This window comes from Larus michahellis, chromosome 2, assembly GCF_964199755.1.
Source record: "Larus michahellis chromosome 2, bLarMic1.1, whole genome shotgun sequence".
NCBI lineage: Eukaryota > Metazoa > Chordata > Aves > Charadriiformes > Laridae > Larus > Larus michahellis.
This window is the reverse complement of record NC_133897.1, coordinates 74,793,519-74,817,461: the sequence shown is the minus strand read 5'-3', so window position 1 is coordinate 74,817,461 and position 23,943 is coordinate 74,793,519. Positions and strand designations below refer to the sequence as shown.

The 23,943-nt window shown below is 47.1% G+C and overlaps 2 protein-coding genes across 2 annotated transcripts; both read left to right on the top strand.

Annotated features, from left to right (window-relative positions):
• The first annotated feature begins 5,065 nt into the window (after nucleotides 1–5,065).
• On the top strand, nucleotides 5,066–12,743 carry GCNT2 (glucosaminyl (N-acetyl) transferase 2 (I blood group)). Its single transcript, XM_074573511.1, is given in 4 exon segments — nucleotides 5,066–5,655; nucleotides 5,657–5,703; nucleotides 10,634–10,726; nucleotides 11,906–12,743. Coding segments are annotated over 4 exon segments (906 nt in total). The 5' UTR covers nucleotides 5,066–5,080; the 3' UTR covers nucleotides 12,097–12,743.
• A 7,256-nt stretch (nucleotides 12,744–19,999) lies between these two features.
• Nucleotides 20,000–23,931, top strand: LOC141739185 (transmembrane protein 14C-like). Its single transcript, XM_074575974.1, has 4 exons — nucleotides 20,000–20,187; nucleotides 20,551–20,652; nucleotides 22,798–22,882; nucleotides 23,115–23,931. The coding sequence occupies exons 1-4, from the start codon at nucleotides 20,112–20,114 to the stop codon at nucleotides 23,170–23,172; spliced, it is 321 nt and encodes a 106-aa protein (XP_074432075.1). The 5' UTR covers nucleotides 20,000–20,111; the 3' UTR covers nucleotides 23,173–23,931.
• Nucleotides 23,932–23,943: the final 12 nt, after the last annotated feature.

The window sequence follows — 23,943 nt, the reverse complement described above, 5'->3', positions numbered from 1 at the left end:
GAAATCACCCACTCATTTCCTGTCCTGTGCCTAGTTATGTTCCGGCAACTGAGCAAGGCTGCAGATGTGTCCTGCCCTGCGGGAGCGGCCCTTCTAAGCTCCCATGATAAGACTCCTAACATGTGGTTCCTTTCTCTCCCTGAAAACGCTGGCGATGCAGCAATGGTGCCATGCTCAGCAATGTTTTGTTTCCTGTCACTGCAGAGAGCAACAGCAACTAGTTCGGGGGACATTTGCCCTTACATGGAGTGCAAGATGGTTAGCAGCCATGCCAGCCGTTAGCCACAGTAATGCGCCCCTCTTCCCTGCTGTCTGGCTGGCTGGCACAAAATTCACCCAGCCACCCATGGACAGTATGGTCCCACCTCTGGGATGTGCCTTGGTCATGCACATCCCTCCACAGAGATCACGAGTGGTGCTTGGCAGTCACTTGGTTTAAGTCAAGCTGGGGTTCTGCAAGGAAAGTGCCAGGGCAGAACCACTTTTATTCCTGGTTTCTGCAAGAAGCCTGCAGAATGGGGACCTGCTGTGGGTCATATGTCCCAGAGACGGGGGGTAAAAAAAGCACACTTTTGCTCTTGTGCCAGCCCAAAAGGGACATTGGGTACACAGCATGCCATTGCTGCCTGCTGCAAAACTAGACAAACTTTACATCAGCGTGAATAGGAGGTAGCCAATTACTAGAGGGGCTAGCCCACAGTGTCCTGTGCAAGCCCACAAACCCAGACCGCACTCTGATCTGAATGCACAGATCCCAGAACCACCAGGCCTCCAGCAGCTTCCTGTCAAGCACAGGCATCTGGGGACATCCACAACCTCAGCCTGGTATCTTTGAGGTTTTTTCTCCTGTTGCTGACAATCTGACACAGAAATTGGGAATCTGTGGAAGATGATGTTGCATTCCAGCTTGTGCGAACTTTTCCAGCTGTGTGCCAAGCACAATTTTAAGTGTTTTTGACGCATTTGCATACTGTGTCTGTCTAAGTGCAAACAATCAGACTCACCCCAGCTCTCTCCAAGCAGGATGAAGGTTGCTAACATATTCATTCATTTTACCAATGATCGGGAAGAAATGAAAATGTTGGATAGTTTTGTCTGTGAGTGGAGTGCTAAACCACCCCCAAAACTTTGAAAATATGTCTGCACCATCCTGATGTCAGCTCCACGGTTGGGAGCTGAATGGTAGACAGAAAAATAAGGAAAATAGTTGGCAGACGGTATGTCTCAGGTAATGGCAGGCATGTAGCAGGTAATGCTGTGAGTCAAGCTAGTACGTTCTCAAGAGAGATGGAAGTTGTCCTTGTTAAAATTTCACTGCAGTTTATCTGAAGTAGTAGCTTTACATCCAAATGAGAGCTGGTGGCTCTCAAGGAACATCTCATTCACCTCCCTTGGATATGGGTGTGAGATACAAGAGTAATACCAGAAAATTCTGAGTAGCATTGCTAGCAAATTAATAAATCACGTTATCCAGCTCCTTATCTTTAAGGTTTTATATGGCTGTTTCCTTGTACAAACACACAGACCTGTGTTTTTTCCAGACAATTAAGTTTGCACTGAGCTTCTCACTACAGCAACTTAATCACTCAAAACTACTTTGGTACCTCTCCCTCCCACTGTAGTTTGTAGACAGGCTCTTGGAACAACCTTCTCCACTACACATGCATCATACTAATATGCAATATTGCGGTTATTTTCTGCCTGTTAAAATTGTTCCTTTTCCTTAGCTTAGTGCCCATCCTTCAAAAGACAGACAGACAGACGCAGAAGTTTTTTGATATGATTCCAGACAGTGATGCTGGTTGAATAAGCCGTGTTCCAGAAAGTATTTTGTACCTATGTCTGCAGCATTACTCATATAACTAATCCTTGCTCTCTTGTTCATGTTCTCCATTATTTTAATGAGACTTCCTGATTGAGCAAGAACTTCTCATAGCAATAAGGCACAAAAATATAGGGATTTTCCTGTGACTGTTATTGAGTCTCATGCTTGCAAAGCTGTCGTAATCTCATCATCAAAACCTTCCTCTTTTGAAAAACCTGCTTAAGGGATGGTGTTGCAACACACTCACAGCAATCACTTTGTGGCAGAATTTCCTCAACAATTACTCTTGTGCTCTATCCACCATTCAGATATTGTAGTTAATCTGAGAAGATATAACTTAAAATAGGGTTTGGTCTCTGTGCAATCCGCAGTCATTGGAATTTAAGTACTGCTTTCAATAGGAACAATACCTTGCTTCTCAACCAATCGTTTGCTTCTCACTAAAACACTACTCAGTGACAACAGGATAAGGAAGGATATGTCTTCAAGAAGTCTTTTTGAAAAGCCACAGCTAGTAAATGGGCTTGTGTTCCTTCCCTTGCTTCTCTGTCTTTACAACTATCTGACATTGGTGTAATAGGCTTCGAACAGAAAAACTCCTTGAATAACAGAATCAGATGACAGTAATTTAAGGAAGAACTTTTTTCTTTCTAAATTCTGTCATCAGGTAATGTCTGTCACAACTCATGCATGTAAGCAGCTAAACTCCAGCTCAGCTGCAGTAACAGAGACTTTTCTTGACGTTCCCAGATGCTGAGTTGCCAACAGCCGTTGGTTTTGTTAGAGGGGAACTCCAGTCAGGCTACCTGAACCTGTCCCTTCCTTTCACCTACGAGCAAATTCATCTGACCACGCCTACAGCTGTGTTATGTGTGTTGAGAGACAAACCCCGATGCCAGCACCCACCTGGGCAGCTCGGGTGGAAGTTGGAAGAGCCATGCCTGAACGGGTGCCAGGGTGGGCACCAGCAGTTCCTGCAGAGCGGCTCTCCTGTTGGCTGTCCTCGATGCCCAGCGTGTCCCCACAGGTCCAGCTCACTCCCACTCCAGGAAGCAGGTGTTTCCTGAACAGCCCCGTAGAGTTCAGCTCCTCTGATGCAGGACTGCCCCTAACCCTACCAAAGACACTAGAGTTAGTTTATGGGTCAATAACAGCTCAGAAAAACTTAATTCAAAACATATAATCAAATGAAGCTACCAGAAATGAGAAGCTTTCCTTATTATCCATCAGGTGATTCAACACAGTAGGTGCAGTTTAGCTCTGTTATGACTGTCAACAGCCTCACAGCTCAAGGAGAGGACATGCATTGCCTTAATTCAGACTGCTGTCTTGAAAGAAGTAGTTTCAAATAAGCTTCTGTTTTTCCTGAGTTTTATTTCATTCTCTCCAGGTTCTGAGGTCTGCTTTAAAGCTTGACAATCTTGAGTTTATTTTAGTTAACCCCTCACCCCTCCACACACACATTTTCGCATTTGCATATCCCAATGAAATGAAAATTTATGGTGGCAAAATACAAAATTGAGCCTTTGTACATTTTTAAGGAGGGGTGGTGGGGTTTTTTTGTCCGTTGTTTCAACTTGATCTTAAAAGAAAAATCTCTTCTTCTGAGGACTCCCCCATATCTTTACTAGCCACCTCCCTCCCATGGACAGGTGGGAGAGCTTGTCTCGCAGGACAAACAAGAAAACAGACAAACCAGGATTTCAGAGCAGATTGTTCTTGTATGCTGTCTCATGAGCCCAGTCAGACAAATTTTTGTTGCTGTACAGGGTTAGGAGGCGATCGTTTCCATTGTACCTACATTTGCTCATCAGCTTTTCTCCATCCTCCTAACACTGACAGTTTAACCCTAATTTCTCCCTTGAGCAGCTCTGTAAAATGACAAAAGCTGAAAAAAAAACCCACTCGAAAACAAACCTAATTTACTTCTGGAAAGCCTAAAAATAGATTGTGAGTGAGCCTGGGAATGAAGCCCTGTGTCCAAGAGTGGGACTTCTCATGCAGCCAGGAGGGCCGTGAGGGCATGGTGGGCCCCATGGGGTGTGCATCCCCTTGTCCCCAGCAGTGCCCGTGCCAGCCTGGGGGCTCAGTCTGGAAATGTGTCAGATGCAGGGAGCACCCCAGGGTGCTGGGCCAGCCATGGGTGGTGGCAAGGCTGCCCTTCCCCAGCGTGGGAGGCGGCTGGCGGGGGTGCATCTCATGGGTCGGCCTTGCTTTGTTTCCTCTTGGTGTGGGACCGCTCAGGAGGTGCCGGTGTTATGGTTTGAGGAACCTAGGGCAATTTATGGTCGTTTAGACAACGATTCTCTCACCCGACGACCCCTCCCCATCTGGGAAGGGGAATCGGGAAAAACAAGGAAACACGAGGGTTGAAATATAAACACATTTAATAGAGTAAGACTAAATAATCAACATTAATAATACTAAAGAACCAGTAGTGATACTGGTACCAATATAAAATATACAAGGATTATAGTGAGACAAATATATGAGCAGGAAGCTGTGCACTCCCAGCAGGGGACAGCAAATGTCGGACGCCACGAGTGCTATGGCTTTTGGAGGAAGGAAAGGCCTCTGCGGTCTGGCACCGGGGCGAGGACTTCTCAGGATCACTGCCGTTAAGGAAGAGAGAGAAAACTCCTCAGAAAACTTTCTATTTATATAGAATGTGATGTTCATGGTATGAAATACTCCTGTTGGCCAGCTTGGGTCAAGTGCGCGGGTCTCGCTCCTCCTCATCCCCGCACCTGGCTAACTCAGAAACACTGAGACCTTGAAACCCGCGTACCATAGCTGGCTACAAAGTAAATATTTTCACAAATTCAATATTTCACAGACACCCGAGTCTTCTAAAAGTGCAGTTTTCCCAAGCATTAGAAGAGGAATTAGTCCTGTGTTGCTCAAACCGGGACAGCTGGCCAGGCCAGGGGTGGGCCGAGACTGGCAGCGTGGGCCATGCGGTGGCGGCGGGTGGTGGTGGTGGTGGGGCTGCTGGTGGCCACCGTGGGGCTGCTGGGCACTGCCATGTTGCTGTGGCATGGCGGGTGGCAAGGGGTGGGTGGAAGGGGCTCCCAGGCAGCCATGGCACTGGAGCGGGCGTGCGGCACGCTGCTGGCCGGCCGGGCCCCCTGCCTGAGGGGCCCGCAGCTGCAGCCATGGTTGGGGGCAGCCCCCTGCAGCACCTACGTGTCCCGCAGCCACTACATCACCCGCGCCCTCTCGGCTGAGGAGGCCGCCTTCCCCCTCGCCTATGTCATGACCGTGCACAAGGAGTTTGAGACCTTCGAGCGGCTCTTCAGGGCGGTGTACATGCCCCAAAATGTCTACTGTGTCCACGTGGATGCCAAGGCGCCGGCCCCCTTCCAGCAGGCGGTGCGGCGCCTGGTGGGCTGCTTCCCCAACGCCTTCCTCGCCTCCCGGGCGGAGCAGGTGGTCTACGGCGGCATCTCCCGCCTGCGGGCTGACCTCCACTGCATGAGAGACCTGCTGGCCTCGGCCGTGCCCTGGCGCTACCTGCTCAACACCTGTGGCCAGGACTTCCCCTTGAAGACCAACCGGGAGATCGTCCGGCTGCTGAAGAGCTTTGGGGGCAAGAACATCACCCCCGGGGTGCTGCCACCACCCCATGTTACTGCACGCACCAAATACGTCCACAGGGAGGGAACCGGGCACAAAACCTCAAGGCTGGTCACCCCCCAGCTGCGCAAGGCGCCCCCCCCCCACAACCTGACCATTTACTTTGGCTCTGCGTACGTGGCCGTCACCCGACCCTTCGTGGAGTTTGTGCTGCAGGACCAGCGTGCCATCGATCTGCTGGCATGGTCTGAGGACCTACAGCCCTGACGAGCACTTCTGGGTGACGCTAAACAGGATCCCAGGTAGGGCATCAGGTCCGGGGAGGGCATGGAGTTCCCTGCCCCAGCACTTGCCGCCACTTGGCCATTGCGTGGTGCCAGCCCTTTGTGGTGGCCACCATGGCTTTCTTCTCCATGGAGGTGTTTCCAGCTGTGGCTCTTGCTGGTGCCCACCAACAGGTTGTCACCACTCCTGTTGTTTCACATGCAGAAACACCCATGCAGGTGACAGCCTGTGTTGTCAGCACTAGTGGTAAGCAATGAGCCTCCTTGCGTTTAGTGTCCTGGACGTTTATCCACTTGGCTGACCTGTCGTCTAGGGAGAACAGGGTAAGGGAGGTCCCAGGGATGGTGGGCTTTGCTGTGTGTTGGGTTCAAGGACACCGTACGCCTTCATGCTTAGGAGCAGCTGCCCTGGTCCATGAAGACCTAGGGACACAGCTTGGCATCCACTTAGCTTCCATCGTCTTTGGCCACACTGTCTTACTAGTCCCATATGTACTTCCTTGTACCATCTTGCTTCTCCAAAAGCCATCAAAGGGATTTGTTTCCACATCCCTCTCACGCACTAGTGGGCTGCATGCCTTCACATGTAGGGGAGAGGGTATGCACTTGCCCCCCTATACATGGCCCACCCCAAGTCCTGCATGTTTCCCAAACATAAATACATGGCCCCGAAGTCCAGCAAAAGTTGTAGTTGATTTCAAACAGGTCTTGCAGAATAATATTCCCGAGGGTGATATGTACACCATTCCAGGCAGATTTCTGAAGTACAAATTCCTGTGCACCAGCTTATAAAGTGCAGGAGAAAAGCTTGGATCAGTTGGTGGCACGTAAGTGTAAAGAAGTTGTCCCTTTCCCTAGAGAGAGATGCCGACGAGGAAGCACAGGCTGCTTCAGTGGACTGTCGGAGACTAGCCCATGGGCAGCTAGGTTTGAACTGATGTGTGGGTTTGATCCTGGAATCACAGGTACAGGATTGGAAGGTCAAGGCAAATCAGGCAGCCTTTTATGCTGCAAGATTCCCAGCCCAATGTCGGTTTATGTGTGTGTGTTACCGAAATGCCAACGCAGTGACTCGTTTTGTGTAAGCTGCCTATGTTTGTCTTCTTAATACACAGTAGCAAGGAGGAAAGGGAGTGGGCTGTCTCTTGGAGCCAACACATACAGATCAGCTCTCAATGGAATTGCACTGACAAAAAACCAGGAAGAGCTTTGCAGAGAAGCAGGCTCTGCTGCCTTTCTGCTGTGAATGAGGTCCAGGCTCTGAAGCAGTGTTTTTCCTGCCTCCAAACTTCCGCCACCGTGGGAAGACATGAAATTAAAGGCATTGGAGGGGCTGGCACATCTTTCTAGTCACTCGTGTCTGTCTTCACGCGCGAGCACTGCAGTTCTGCTGGTGGCTCTTTCTAAGACCTGGTGGTGGCAAACTTGTTTCCAGGGCAGTGCTCAGTACCGCTGCCTGTGAGGTGGCTCTTCCCTTCCCTCCTCCTTGTTTTTGGGGAGAAAACTCCACTCACCTTGATGGAGTGGGAGAACGAGAGCTGGACAAAAGTAGAGTGAGCAACTCATGATGAAGTTTATATTAACTTCTACCATCAGCACCACTTTTCAGACAAGCTGTATTTATAAGAATAGGACCCCCGAACATCTTCTGAATCTGAAATCAGTCGCTCAAACAAATATTTAAAAGAAAATGTGGTAAATCCATTTTTTTTTCCCAGTGCTGAGCTACACATTCCCCCACTCTTTAATTAACTTACAAAAATGCCTAGTTTACTCAATTTGGGAGATGGTGAATAATGTGAAGTCAGTAGTTTTGTATTCCTGGAAGGCAGTGCCTTCCAGTGTTTTTGTGGATGTCCTGGGATTGTTCCTGTTTTGTCCGTCATTTTTCTGCTTTCCCACCGTGTCAGCATTTTCCAAGTCTTTCTGCACACCACCACATTTACTGCCATCTGTTATGAACAGGTTTTTAATTTGGGATAGTAATGCACATCCCAGGCCATTTAAAGTGTTTATCCCCTGCCATCACTGCCTCTTTTTGTCTTTTTATAAAGTGTTATCTTGGCTTAATGCTTTCTGCGGAGGAGTAATATTTTCCGAATTTTCCCCAGGACAAACCCACATTTTTTTGCATGTTATTTTATTTGATAACAGCCCAATATACAGAGGGAGAGAAATAATGTCACGAAGTTCTGGTTATAGCTGCCACATATATCTCTGTTTATGGCAAAGTGCTATGGTGGTTCTGCTGTTGGATCATACAGTTTTTTTGCATCAGATACAAAAGTCATGACTCGCTATTTGCAAACCACCACCCTTACTTACCAGGAACAAGCTATCCTTAAAAACACAGAGCAAAGCAAGCAAACAGAAGAAAAACCAACCCTGATGTTTAACCTTTCTCCCATCCAATTTCTCAAAAAAAACCAACTCCAAACTCAACCGCCCCTGACATTATCCAGTGCCTTTAGGATCTCGTTTCTCCTTCCCTGCACTTCTCTTACAAGCTCACAAGTAAAACAGTTGTTGCGTTATGGTGACTCTACTTGTTGCCATCTAAGGAAGGAACAGAAAAAAACAAAGTAGTAACAAAATCTTACTTTGCTTTCACCTTTATTTTTTAGAAATCACCAAAGTTAGGATGATGACACATTCTCAGCTACCGTTTCGGCACAGAGGGCTTCTTGCGTGTGCTGCAGTCACCAGTTGAAATTGTGCTTTACAGAACCGCTGGCAAATCACCCTGTTTAGGATTGTAGCTAACCAGCAAAGTAAATAACCTATATTAATACACATTTTAAATGAAGTTAGGAAAATCAGGAAGATGGGCTAATTACCCTTAAAGAAAGAGAGAGGTCAGAACTGGAGATTAAAACGTCAATTTTATTTTAGTTAAAAATCGTATTTGAAGGGCCTAGGTTCCCTGTCTCTGCACAGGTCCCACAACTGCAAACCAGTGCTAGTATGCATTCGGTATAAGCTCTAAAAGGCTTCGTTCTCATCTCACTGTAAATCGAGGAAAATGGCTGTCTTTCAATATACAGAGTTAGTACAAATGACAGATAATAATACAAATGTCATGAAGATGTTTTCATAAAAAGCTGCATGGTTCCCTCCCTGACACTCATACACGTGTTTCCTTTAAAAAGAAAACAGGAGTAAGTAGGAATAACAGGTTTTAAACATCCCTATTAAAAATCTGGAAGAAAAACATTTGAACATGTTTATCTGTTAAACCAGATTAACTTTTGCATCAGCTATGATTAGGGTAGTAGCAGGGTTAATAGTAATTATTAATAGTAATAATACTTAATACTGGCATCACTATTGAACTCCCCAGCCCCTGTGTGTACAACACAGATCAACGAAAATCGCAGTTTTGCTAGTGAGGAGGGCTATCTGCTACGGGGGGCTGTGGGGTAGGGGCTGAGCTTCAGCGGTGCGTGAGCGGCACAGAGCGGCGATGCCCAGCTTGCCTTGTCACCCCCTTGGGCGCGTGAGGAGCAGCCAGGTTGGTACAAATCCTCTCCTCCCCGGTCACCGCCACCAGCCAGTGCTGGCACTTCTGCCGCGTTTGTTAAAAAGCTTGAGTGCCAGGTAATCCTCAGCAGTAACCCTGCAGTAATTCTTTGCACTTGAGCAAGTCAGTCTTCTCCTTTGCTTTCAGCTTCGTTTGGAGAAAGCAGAAATAACATCTGTGGTTTTGTACCTGCTGGCTCCCCACACATTGCCTGTTCTGCCTTTTGATAGCTCAGGTACAGCATTCGTCATTGCTTGCTGGGCAGGAAAGAAGAAAAGATGATTAGTTTTTTCCAAGCAGGCAGATAAGTTATATACAAGTGTTTGCGCTACAGTGAGAAATTGTAGCTTTTCCAGCTTTTCTTAGCGAAGTGGTTTGTACATCAGGTGGCAGTTACACAGTCCGTATCATTGTTTTGTTCTTCAACGACTGATTGAGCCAATAAGAAAGATAAAATTTGCTGAAAGGGTTGGGTTCATAGAAAGCTTTTATTATTTTATACCTTGGGGCTTTGGTTTTTTTTCTGTATTCTGAAGACAGTTTTAGAAAATACTTCAATGAACTTCTTTCACTGAATTGAATACAATACTGCAGTACAGACCAGGCAGAAGGTTTCCCTCACTGTACCTACCTGATCTGCTCTTGCTTTCGGAGGCAAAGACGTCATCCCGTGGCAATGGTCTGGTATAGTTACTGCTTTGTGCTGAAGATACTGAAATCCCCTTGACTCACAGCAGTTGCCTACACATTGCAGACATGTTGCCTGTTTACTCTTCAGCAAATACCAAACACTGCATGTTCAGCATTTCCCCCTTCATTACTTAAAATGGATGTTTGCCAGGTTATAGCAGGACTTGATCATTTACTGATGAGGAGAGGTCCTCTGACTGGTTTATCTCCTAGATAGGTCCTGTGACCTGCCTAGACTTATATATATAATTATATAACATTACAGGCTATAATTGAGTTTCAACAGCTCCATCCAGTTGTATCATGCTTGAATTTGTTCTGTTAGCCTCTTTTTTGAAAAAAAAAAAAAAAGAAAAAAAAGAAGAAAGTATTTACCACCAAATTCACGTGAAGATACTAGGTGTCAGTGGCTCAGTGTTCAAATATCCCTTGGAAGGCAGTGCTGGTTGGGAAGGTGACATGAGTACATGCATGCAGTATCACACTGAGGCTGCTGCAAAAGAGGGGTTTTATTTCTCAAGTGAAATGTTTAGGTCTCTTGGGCTGACATCTTGTTTATGTCACAAAAGCAGCTTTCAATGAAGAAACTTGACAAAAAGGCTAACAGATAGGCATCTGTTGATACATATTCCATACACATCCCAGTTCTGTGGAGAAAGGTCCCAGAGAGTGGACATAAACCTGAACACATAGCTGTTAAAAGAACTAATTATTTGATTTTCTATTCTCTAATTGCAGGTGTCCCAGGCTCCATGCCCAACGCTTCATGGGAAGGTGACCTGAAAGCCGTGAAGTGGATTGATATGGAAGAGAGCCATGGAGGCTGTCATGGTAATGTGTACTTTTTGCTCTATTTCTTCTTCCTGTTCATACAGTGAAAACACTCGACTGTTGTTTCTGTACTCCTATAGCCTCTGATCATAATGTGATACCGTTTTTAGACAGCACTTCATTGGAGAGAAGACATTAAAAAGGAGTCATCTCCTTCATAGTCCATATATGAATGATAGTAGCCACATAAACAGTGAGGAAGCTGGAACAGTTGCTTCTTCATCAGGAATTTTATTGAATATATCAGCCTTGGAAAGGTGGAGATTTGACAGCGCTTAGAGCTCACATGAGTTAGCTGACTATTCTCTTGAAGGCCTTGGGGGAATTTTCTCGCAGGTGGGTGGGAATAGCCCACGTGTATGTCTCTCGCTGGGACGCAGATGTGCTAGAGCCAATGGCAGTGTGCATGGAAGGTGTCCTGTGTGGACTCGGATAAATCCCAGCTCTCAAATGGGCACTGATGCCTGCCAGAGCCACAGCTGACGAGGAACCTAAGGACCTGCATGCTGGCAATGATGATTGAGCTTTGACTTTTCCTATGTCATGTTATTTCATGATGTAACATTAGCAGTAGATAATCTTCTGTATGGCACACTCAATTTTTCAGTCACTTGTTTGTACATTGCGTACTGCTACTAATTCTGACATATCCAAGTGGAATGAGAAAGGGAATGCCAAAATGCTAATGATACGAATTTTATTTCAAGAATTCTTAATCCATAACATAGTTGTTTGTGTTGAGGGGAAAGTTTTTGAGAACTTCAGTCAACTTCAGTTGCAGCAGTTTTATATCGGCATAACTACATTGAAATCAGTGAAATTACACCAATATCAGCCGGAATTAGTTAGTGGGAAATCTAGTCCGAGCAGAAGTATGAGTTTCTCTTCACTAACAGAAGGAACACTTTGGTGTGTTTCAGCCTTGTCTGAGAAAGAGTCTCAAGTAGTAACACTTCTTTTCTGAACTATCTCCTTATTTTGCTCACTATATATTCTGAAGTAACTTTCTTCATTTCATCCCATTTTTCATACTTATTCCCATTGCACGTCCTGTAGGCCATTTGGCGTGTTTCTTGTGTAGGAAATTATTTACAGTGGCTTTGCAGATAAAACTTCTCAAAAAAGAATGATTTGGATCCTTGATTTTGACATTGTTTTTTTTTCTTTCTCTTTTGGCAGGCCATTATGTCAGAGGGATTTGCATATATGGAACAGGTGACCTCAAGTGGCTTTTTAACTCTACCTGTATGTTTGCAAATAAGTTTGAGCTTAAAACATACCCCCTGACTGTGGAGTGCCTGGAGCTGAGACATCGGCAGAGAACCTTGTCCCAGAGTGAGGTTCAGGTGGAACCCAACTGGTATTTTTAGCTAGCAAAACCCCAGGCTACAACACCAACAGAAGCAGTCAAGAGAACAGCAGCAATCTTAATTTCTGCTGTGCCAGAAGCACGAACTCATGAGATGGGTTTCCTTAGGGTGTTCTGTAGATGCAGCTCGGGTCAGCTTGTCTCATCCTGCCTGCAAACCTCACCTCCCACTTAACACCTGGCGGCCAAAGCGCAAAAGATCCAAAAAGAGACACCAGGGAAAAGCTTCTGTTGCAGCTGGAGGATCTTTGCACTTTTGACATTTTTAATGGGCTGTTTTCCAGCCCCAACTTTTGTCTTGCTACACTGTCACTGCTATCTTTTTCTATAAGACTGTATCATCCCTGCCACTTCTTGTGTCTAAAAAACAAATGTTCACATTTGGTAAGCAAAAAGGTAATGAGTCACGGTCAGAAAGATCTTAAAAGCAAGAACGCAACTGCTGGTTATACACGCAGATGCCCTTTTGTCAAAGATACTGATATTTACTGCAGAGAACTGGTGGAAAAGCACTGGAAATGGAATAAAGATGCTGCACTTCCCAGATCTTACCTGTTATTTATATACCTGTTGGGACAAGGTTTGTAAGAGAAAACAGCATCTTTTACTAAATCAATGGGTGTGGTTAGAAAAATCAGATAGGCTTTCAGGCACAGGAGCCCTTCTCCATGTCTGAAAAACAGGGGCTTGCATATTTGTCTTGGCCGATTAACAGGACTGGAAAAAAAACCCAAACCTCTCTACACGCAGATTGTGGGCCACCAGTGTTCTTAGATTGTTATATGTAAGGACACAGCGGGAGAGATGGAAAGCGGGGAAGGAAGTAGCAAGATAAATATTTTCAGGACTGAAAGAACAGTAACTGAGCTTTGGCAGTAACTCAGGAATTCTGTGTCATATGTCGCTATGGCATAAGCCTTCTTCCCAAGTATACTTCCTTTCATCTTCATACAATGTTTAATGCACATACTTAACCTTGGGGTCCACTTCATCACAGCCCTATTTTTATTCCCCGATAACAGCCACTAGAGGGAGGCCAACGAATAGCTGAGCAGATTTTCCCTTCCAAGTCTACATAAACCTTTCAAGCACACAAAATCTCAACAGACTAGGCATATCGCAGAGAAAAAAATCAGTGCTCGGGAATATTTTTGTATGGCAAACGGAAGGCAAAAGTTACGGGTATCAGTCATTGTGTTCTAAAAAACAAAGCAAGGAAGCAAAACTATGAATACTTCTTCCTGTAGCTATGACGGTTGCATTTATGGGGCGTTTTAGCAGCACTGCTGAGCGACCTGATTAGCAGCATGGAGGCAGTATAAATCGGGATGCCTGAGTCTAAGGAGAGTGTGTGTGCTGCTCTCCTGTCTCTCTTCTGAACAAGCGAAGATGGCTCAAAGAGTACCTCTTGAATAACAGCAATTTACCATCAACTTTATTAAACCATTCCTAATTCCAGGGTCTTTTAGCAAACTGGATTGCAACCTGCAGCAGTTCAGAAATGACAACACATCACATTCAGACATCCTGAAGCACAGCTGGTAACCCCCAGGGAAGGGTCTGAACAGGCGGGATCTGCTTCAGTCAGCTTATTCTGCATTTAGAGCTGCCAACACCTAATAGTGCTGATCCCTGCAGAAAGGCACTGAGAATTTACCTCCAGAGCAGAACTTTGGTGGAAAACCTGTTTGTTTTTTTGGGGGGGAGGGGAGAAGAAGAGGGCTTTGCTAACTTGCTGCCATGGTGGCAGCTGAAGAGAGAAGTATTTTGGAGTCATTCTTTTAAAGAGGGAGTTTTAGGGTGTCCAACTTGAGAGGTCTGGAATCAGCCCCCACTTTGTTTTACTAAGCTGAATATTCGGCAGGTTGAAATATCCCAAATAAAATAAAGGCATTCTCATCATTTTATGTGAATATTTAAAGTGGCACAGAGTACAAACAAGATTACTTTTCATTGTTCAGACTCTGCAGGCAAATGGCAAAATATCACCCAACAGCAGAAGCAATAAGCTTGGCAGTTTGAAAATACGGATATAAAAGGGTATTGTACTCTGAACCTGATGTATGAGCAGCTCCATGACCCTGCAAACTTCTGTGCCTGTTCTAGATACTGCAACATTTTTCCTTCATTCCCTAGCACCTCAGAGATTCAAAATACTAAAAATGAGCGAGAGAAGGAGCATGTGTTCCTCTTTTGTCACTCTATAGGTGAGGTAGGGAGGAGAGGATGTTTGGTGGAGCACTTCTGCACCTTCTGTCAGGGGTAGGGAAGAGACATCACCATTGCTTCACGCCTTGCTTGCTGTTGTCTTAGCCTAGGACCAATCTTGGACTTATCATCAGGATTTGTTTAACTGGTCTATTAATACAAGTACGTAGTTGCGCAAGACATGGAGTACTCTGCCCTGTGGCTGTACAGCATCATAGTTGGGCTTGCAATGGGGTATACGAGCTGACAGGGGTGGTGCTTGCTAAGTCTCAAATTAAGTGGAACTTTCTCCTACAGGGTTTTAAAGTTGCTGTTGGGTGTGAGAGTTGAGAGTTTCTTCCCAAGCTTTCATCTTCCTAAGACACACTATTACTTCAGGTCCAGCAGGCATTGCCAGGTGCTCGTTTTCCACCCCACAGTGCAGCACCTTGAAGTTAATACGAGAATTGAGACACTCATTATCTCTCAGGGGCTGATGCAAGGCAGCAGAAAGGGTGGCAGTTCAGGTGCGGACCTGGTGCAGTCAGTGCTCAGCGTGGGGTGACAAGCAGAGCTGATGCAGATGGAGACCCCGTGGCCATGCGTTCCCCAGAGCCAGCCGACACCAGCAGGAGCTGCGGTTTCAGGCTTACACAACGGCCATGGCTGCTGGTCTGCTGCTCCCCATTGTGAATAACTTGCAGGTTTCACGCTATTTCCCTTTCAACTGAACACACCCAAATACCTCCAAAAATCCCCTGCCCCTAGAAAGATGTATGCTCCGCGTGTGCCTGCAACATTGGAGTTGTGCGCAGCAGCCAAAAATGTCTGTCAGCGCGTGCCAGGTTGCAGGAATTGCAAAAGAGTCCCCGGGAGCACAGCTGTGAGAGCGGGTCCAAGAAAAGCAAGATACAACACTGTGGCTCCTCCTCGCGTTCACTGCAGGGCTTGAGGCTGCTATCGCAACCCCGGCATCTGCGCAAATGCTGCTCCAGGGCTCCTGTCTAGAGGCCTGAATTAAATTCCACAGAAGTCCCCAAGCAGGATTTCTTGAAGAGAAGGGAGAACGAGTCTGAGGCCTAGCTTGTGGCTCGATGTCTGGCAGCGGTGCTGCAAAAGCCAGCCTAAACCACAAGACTCCCAGCCCTCCCATTCCCCCTCCTGCTAGATTTGTCCACACCCTAGCTATATCAATTCCTCTACCAAGAGGCCAAGCAGTACTTCTGCCGACCCAAAAGAAGAGGTGGCAGCGATGATCCCAGGACTAGGAGCCAGGCAGCTGCTCAAGTCAATCTAGTGACAAAAAAGAAAAAAAGAAAAGAAAAAAGGAAAAAAGGAAAAAAGAGAGGCTCACCAGGGTATCCTCTTAACTTCACTTAAGGAATGAAAGTAATGCGGATGTATTCATGTTTTCAGTTTCACCACTACTATCAGGCATCACCCGAGAGGTCATACAGTAGCCAACTAATATGAGTCCAAAATCAATGTTCCCCAGACGAATAACAGAAATGGTATAAAAGCAAGGAGGGGTGACACTGAAGTTGTAGAACAGAGCAAAAGCCAGGAACACTTTAATGGGCTTGTGGTCTGGTTTGTTTTGCTCTCTCGCAACATCCCACTCCCTGTCCTGCAAACCTTGTCTCAATTTATGGGCCCCACAGCTACCACAAACCCAGCATTCTGGCATCCACAAGTGCCAGACTGAAGCTTTGATGCACATGAATGAATCATCGCATACCCACAGGTGGCATAAAACTAAAGTGGCCGGTAGGACTGCCTTCTGACTGGCTTCTGAGTCAGTCGCTGGCTTCTAATTCAAGACTCTGGCAGACCTGACTTCTGTGGGCTGTGAAGTCAGCAGTGACATCAGCAACGCCAAACAATGAATTAAGTAGAAGCCACAGGTGCTGCAAACATCACGGAGGATGGTGCCAAGATCTGCTGCTTCGCACACACTGATTCAGAGGTCAAGATGCCGCGTTATGCTGTGACGTGCAGGAATACAATAGCATCCTCCGCTTCCACCAGGATCCAGCCTGTGAACACACAAATATCTAATGGACATAACATCTTGACATATGGCTTAAAAAAAATGTTTTGCTGGCTTTGCTCCACAGCAGAGAGGCTGACCCTCTGCAAATAAGTCCATTCTTAATGGATTTGAATGAAGATGGATTTTCATTGCTCCAGATTCATGGTGCCACCCTATAGCTATGGTTTTGCTTGCCATCTCCTTCCTCTCCCCACGCCAGAGAAGCCAGGGAAGATTCAGACCTCTGCTAACAGAGGACCATCCAAGAAAAGGTCTTTGCCTAGCAAATCCTGCTGGCTCAGGGCTGCTGACTGCCAGCAGGTATTTTAAGGTGGCACGGTGGTGGTTTGCTCTGTGAGCATGAAGGCACTCTTTAGGAATGATAAACAACTGGCTGGTGTGTGAATGTCATTTTTGGGAGGGGCACCTGAAAGAGGCGGGAAATAGGTACTAGAAATAGGCCTAGAAATAGGTACTCAAGGCAAAGCAATGGCATCAAGTAGGTAACAGGTAAACCTTACTATCTGATCTGATTAGGTATGCCAAAGCAAGACCAAAGGTCCTGCTTTAAACAAAGGAGCCAGCCTGGTTTTGATCAGCAAGTCATTGCGGACAGTCATTAGCACTATATTGGCTAGATGCTTCAGGTTCCACTGCAAACCCTATGATGTGCCTGAAACACAAATATTTGGCACAAAAATGCAAATCAGGTTGCCCCCACAAAAGACAGCAAGCTTCAGCAAATGTGATCCATATTCTTAGTCTTTTCCATGCACCCACTACTACAGGCAGTAGAGGGGGTCTTAAGAGGATAGACAGAGCTCAGAGCAAGGGGGACCAGAGAACACTGGGAAGAGGAGGACAGCTGACAAGACAGAGAAAGCCTGAGGACAAAAGTGGGCAGGAGGCAAGAGAAGGAAAAAAAAAGATGGGAAAAGGAAAACAGCACGTGAGAGAATGAACTGAGAATGTGAAGAGCTGATGAGCTAAATAGAATAAAAACACTGTTTCGGTAAGCGTCATTTGTTCAGTGTAAGCCTTCTTTTCCAGATAACCAGGGGCAAACTGCTGGTTTGCCATAGAGCTCATAAAACTGCAATAGGTGGCCCTTTTTTATCTTGTTTTGTTTGTTTAGCGAAAGCCTGATGACCTTTTTGTCAGAATAACTTTCTTTTGGTCAAAATATGTTTGTGCTAGTCTTTTAACTATTCATATACAACAGAACAAAGATCTAGCCTGAACACCTCTTCTCCGGAGTCTTTTATGGAAGCAAGTGTGGAGGAAAGTTCATTGCCTTGTGAAGGAATTGGTCTGACCATAGTTTGCAGTGTGCAAGCTTCAGCTCTTCTGATTTTTTTTTCCTTGCAAATACATCCAGGCCCAAGAATAGCTACCATCAGTAGTGCAGTTGGGGAAAAAAGCCCCACAAAGCAGAAAGCATGATCGACAAGTCATTTGTGTTGTTCTACAGGCAGGCCTTGAAACTTGCCAAGTTCGGTAAACCTTTGGGTACACATTAATGAACAAGCTCTGCCAGGGGTCAGAAGGTAATTTGCTTCTTGTGTCAGGTGGGCCTCATGATATTTTCCTTTCTGTAAAATACATAAAAGATCTTGTCACAAGCACAAACCTCAGCGCTCAGTTCCCAAAGCATGGCTGGGAAGGAAGGAGGTAGAGATCAGCTGGGAAACTTGCACCAATTTCACAGAGCTTGTGTCACACAGAATCATGGACAAGTTGAGGTTGGAAGGCACCTCCGGAGTACACCAAGTCCAAACTCCCTTTCTCAAAGCACAGTCAACTTGCTCAGGGCTGTGTGCAGTTGGGTGTTGAGTATCTCCAAGGATGGAGACTTCACAGCCTGTCTGAGTGCCTCTTCCAGTGTTTGGCCACCTTCACAATGAAAATGATTTACTTACATTTAAATGAAATTTCCTGTATTTCAACTCATGCCCATTGCCCCTTGTCCTATCACTGGGTACCACTGGGAAGACCCTGCCTCCATCTGCTTTACTCTTCCCCATCAGATATTTATACGCATCGATAAGATGCCCCTGAGCCTCCTCTCCTCCAGGCTAAACAGTCCCAGCTCTCTCAACCACTTTCTTGTATGAAAGATGCTCTAAGCCCTTAATCATCTTCATAGACCTTTGCTGGACCTGCTTCAGTATGTCCATGTCTCCCTTGCACCGGTGAGCCTAGAACTGGACCCAGCGCTCCAGCTGCGTCTCACCTCAGAGCAGAGAGGAAGGATCATCTCCCTCAACCGTCTACCTTCTTTGCTGCAAGGGCATGCTGCTGCCTCATGAGCAACTTCTTTCACACCCTGGGATGCCCAAGGCCTTTCTCGCAAAGCTGCTCTCCAGCCAACCAGTCCCAGGCACCTCTGCAGCCCCAGAACGGGAGAGCTACACCCTCCACCCGCCCTCGGGAGCTGGGATTGCATCCAGTGCAGTGCTGGGGCGGCTGCTCCATGTGATGCCAGGGATTGTGCCCTGTAGCACATCACTGCCATCACTCAGCATGTGACACTGTGCTCAGCAGAGCTTCTGGGCAATCCAGATGCCTTCTTTTGATATCTGTATTGGGCTTACATGGCAAGGTTGTGGTAGCGGGAGGGCTGCAGGGAGGGCTTCTGTGGGAAGATACCAGGAGCTGCCCTCATGTTGGGCAGAGCCATCTCCAGCTGGCTTCAAGACAGAACCACTGCTTGCCAAAGCTGAGCCCGTCAGCGATGGTGGCAGTGCCTCTGTGACAACATATTTAAGAAAGGGTAAAAACACTGCACAGCAGCAGCTGACAGAGAGTGAGAAAACACGAGAGAACAGCCCTGCAGACACCCAGGTCAGAGCAGAAGGAAGGGAGGAGGAGCAGAGATTCCCCTGCATCCCCCGGAGAAGACCACGGTGAAGCAGGCTGTCCCCCTGCAGCCCATGGAGGACCACGGTGGAGCAGATACCCACACTATAGCTCATGGAGGACGACAGTGGAACAGGTACTCACACCACATCCCGTGGAGGACCTCACACGGCAGCGGGTGGACATGCCCTGAAGGAAGCTGCAGCCCGTGGAGAGGAGCCCCAGCAGATGCAGGTTTTTCCTGCAGGACCTGTGGCCCCGTGGGGGGCCCACGCTAGAGCAGCCTGTCCATGAAGGACTGCACCCTGTGCAATGGGCCCACGCCGGAGCAGTCCGTGAAGAACTGCAGCCCGTGGGAGGGACCCATGTTGGAGAAGTTCGTGCAGGACTGTCCCCCGCGGGAGAGACCCCACGCTGGAGCAGGGGAAGAGAGCAAGTTGGAAGGAGCAGGGGAGATGAGGCATTTTGTACTGACCGCAACCCCCATTCCCCATCCCCCGGGGGAGTCCAGAGTGATGGTGAGCCTGAAAAAAAAGGGGACAAGATGGTTTTATTTCGTTCTATTTCTGACTTTCCTAGTGTGTTATTAATTGGCAATAAATTAAATTAACCTCCCCAAGCCGAGCCTGTTTTACCCGTGTCGGTAACCGGTGATTAAAGACCTTTTCTCCCGCGGAACCGCAGGCCCGGGACGCACTGCGGCTCATCCACCCCGCCAGCCCCGCAGGGGCCGCGGCGGCACGGCTCCCGCACCCGCCTCCACCCCGCGCCCCGGCCCCGGCCCCGGCCTCCGCGGCCGCCGGGTCGATCGGCCTCCCTCCGGCTGCCCGTCACGGCCCAGCGGGCGGGCCCTGCGGGGGAAGGCGGCGCCGCGGCGGGGAGAGCGGCCCAAGGTCGGAGCCGGGGGGCGGCGGGGCGAGGCCAGGCGCTGCCCGCAGATGGAGTACGACTGGCTGGGCTTCGGCTACGCGGCGCTGGTGGCGGCGGGCGGCGTCGTCGGCTACGCCAAGGCAGGTAGGTGCCGGTAGCGGCGGCGGCGGGTGTCCCGGGCCTGGGCCTGGCCCGGCGGGTGTCCGAGCGGTTGGGGAGGGCGGTCTGTGTCGCTGCCGGGCCCACCTGAGGCCCCCGGGAGGCGGCGGGGTGTCGGCCGGCCCTGGGCCGCGGCGGGGAGTGACCCCGGCCGATCCCCCGAATCCGGGTTGTGGGGAAATGGTGCCGAGGCCTGCAAAGTGTCTTAGTTATAAGAAACCCCACTCCAGTGTCCTTTTTTTAGATTGTTCATGTGGATTATTTTAGCGATGGACACTTGTTTGGTTTGCAGGGTAGCTTTGTGCGTATACTTAGTTACTAACTGCTGTGTCTTTCATTCTATCCAAGGCAGCGTCCCGTCTCTAGCTGCCGGGCTCCTCTTTGGTGGCTTGGCGGGACTAGGCGCTTACCAGCAGTCCAAAGATCCAAAGAATGTGTGGCTCTCCCTCGGTGAGTTCGCTGGGCAGCCAAGGACTGAGCATTACCGGTAGCAGTGGGAATAGTAACCTTTTCTTCTTAGCGCGTTTCAGCTGATCTGTGCCCTTCTATTTGTACAAATGTTGTAAGTGGTGGTGGCAGGAGCTCCTGTCCCACAGCCCGGAGGTATTTGTGTAAACCTAAAATGTAGATTGTCCTTGAAGCCGGCATTGGTGAGAAATACCTGTCTCCTCTGCCAGAGGAGATACCGTGTTAAACTAATGTAGGCACAGGAAACATACATGAAAAATGTTCGGTTGTGAAGCAGGGTTTTTAGCCTGTGGTCATGGAATAAGCATTTTTGCAATAGTGACAGCACTGTGACAAGCGCTGTGTGGCTTTATGGAATACTGGCTTGCACAGGCATCTCAGAAGAGCAGTGTATGTTTTAATGCATCATACGCTGTGGAAGAAACAGTCTGCAGTACGTAAAAGAAAGGAGGCAATGATACATTCTGCTTGCTTACAGTAGGTGGGACAAGAAGTTGTGAGTTTAGCTTGCAGTTAACCCTTCAGGTGACAGAGGAGGATAAAATGCCAATTGAAAGTATTATGAAGCACTGGAAGAGATCAGGTGGGCTTCCATCACTGCAGGACCTTAATAACTGGTTAAACCAGTGTCTGTCAGGAATTGATCTTGCCTTTGGGCACTAGGTTAGCCTAGATGACCTCTTGAGGTTCCTTGTTCTGTAACTACGCCGTAGTATTATTAGTGTTATGATACTACAGTATTACAGTGATTTAACACTATTTAAAACCAATAGGACTTGATCACATAATGTGCTGAAAGGCTTTAGGAAGCCCGTGGTAGATACTGCAGAGGACCAAACCGCCTTTTCAGTGAGGAACGAAACATAAAATGCAGTGCAACATGGAGCAAAGTTTCCATTTGTGAACTGTCTCTTCTGCTCTGTGCATCTCCAGCGTGAGTTTTTTAGGCAGTGTCGTGACAGAAAGGTGAGCAGCTTCGCTATGCCCTGATGTGGTGCATGTAGCGCTTGCAGGTGGACCTCTTGAAAGCGGTGTTACGTCCCAGTGTAGGACAACTCTTTATTCATCCAGTCCTCCTCAGTCCTGCTGCAGTGTGCCCTTGCGGCTCCCACTGAGCTTGAGGTTGGTCACAGTGCGTCACGGGTAGAAATCCAGAAAAAGAACCTTGATGGAATATCTTTAGCATACCTTTTGCCCTGTCTGATGCAAACAATCTTGAAGCTTTGGAGAAAGTTATAAAACACCTGCACCTGCCTTTCTTCGAAGAAGAAGCAACGGCCCTGTAATTTTTATGTGAATATCGATGGGATTTTTTTCCCAGACTTAGAGATTAAATAAATTGGAGTAATGTTTAAAATGTTAGTTGCTTTTCAGTTTGATCCCTTAAGTTGCTTTCTGTTTACTAATGTGTATTTTCAAATGGGGTTGTTTTATTTCTAGCTGTAGAATTTATTGCCACCTTCCAGATCAGAATGTCACAGAGAAACAGGAACTGTAACAATATTTGCCTCCCACATAGTGAACTTTGTCACTGTCCCAGCTTTCTGGCAGTTTTGAGCCTATCTGTATTAAAGTAAATAGTCATTCTGCAAATCAGGAGAAGCTGAGGGAGGGAGAGTGGCCTGCCCAGAGGATTGGAGGTGGTGGGTGATTAGACAGTAGTCTTAACCCTGGTGAGATCTACTCGCTTCTACTGAGCAGTGGAGCACGCTTACCAAAGCTGCTGAGAAGCTTGCAACAGCTCTACTGTTTAACAAAAAGAAGTAAAATCATAGAATCGTAGAATGGTTCGGGTTGGAAGGGACCTTAAAGATCATCTAGTTCCAACCCCCTGCCATGGGCAGGGACACCTCCCACTAGACCAGGCTGCTCAAAGCCCCATCCAGCCTGGCCTTGAACACCTCCAGGGATGGGGCATCCGCAACTTCCCTGGGCAACCTGTTCCAGTGCCTCACCACTCTCATAGTGAAAAATTTCTGTTTGCATACGCTTCCCTGCGGCGAGGAGGGAGGCGTTCCTGTCTGTAGACATATGCCTGTTTGGTTGGCACCGCTAGGTGTCCAAGCACTGCGGTGCTCTGCTGGTGTTTCTGTTTCAAATGGATCTGACTGGGCTTCTTTTCAACAGTGGCGTCTGGAACCTTGTCTGCTGTTATGGGAATGAGATTTTACAACTCCAGAAAAGCAATGCCTGGGATAGTTGCTGGTGCCAGGTAAGTCACCCCTCTTTTGTTCTTCTCTCTGTTTTTGAATAAGCATTTTATTTAACTTATTTGTGGATTATATTGTGATTAAAATGTTATGCGGCAAGTTCTGTGAATGATGAAATCTCCTGGCGGAGTTCAGCTAAATGAAATCATGTCAGTGTTTTCTTCCTCCTTGTTCTTTATGGGATTTTGTCCTCCATCCCTTTTTTTTTTTTATAACAACTATTCTGTTCAACAGTTTACTGATGGTTGGACGGCTTGGATTGCAGATCATGGAAAAGCCTCTTAAGCCCTAAGTCCGCATCAAGTCACTTGAAGATACCTGATTGAGAAGCCTGAAAATGCAACTGCCTAAATGTGCTGCACAAAAGTGGAAAAGGCACTGTCTGTCCATTGTATTTTTCATATCCTAACACATGTGGGTTGTGTTTTTAAAGGACTGACATTGAGATCCCTTGCTACGTCTTCCAAAATGGTATTTGTCTTAACAGTTTCTGCACTGTGAAGCAAGAAAATATGAGTATAGCATTACCTTAGCTTCTGGTCCTGCAACTTGCTGTAGGCAAAGACCTCTTGGCACTTGCACACGGACAGTTGCAGGATTGAAACTTAAATGTACATCTGGACTTGTCATTCTAAAATCATCTATACCGCTAAAACAAGGGGAGGGGAGTTGCCAATTTGTCACTAGTAATTAATATAACAAACGTGCTTATTACATTACTTCTCCCTTTCCTTGCCAGTTTATCCAATCATGATGTTTGTCAGTCAGGGACTTTGTTCTCCCAGCACTGTGTGCTCGAACCCGGTCCCAGAAAACACAATCACGGAGCAGGCTGTCGAGGTCCTGCTGTAACACAATGAACGCAAACCTGTTCTTGCAATCACTTGTAAGTGAAAGTGCGCAGCTAAATGTCATTTCTTTCACTTTTACAGATTGTAACTCATAAATCAAAAATATGCTGTATTAGATAATGCTGAATTGTAGGCATAGTCTTGCATTTCATGAGGATTAAAATGTTATTCTAAATAAACGAACAAATTATTATTACAAACTTCTCTGTTCT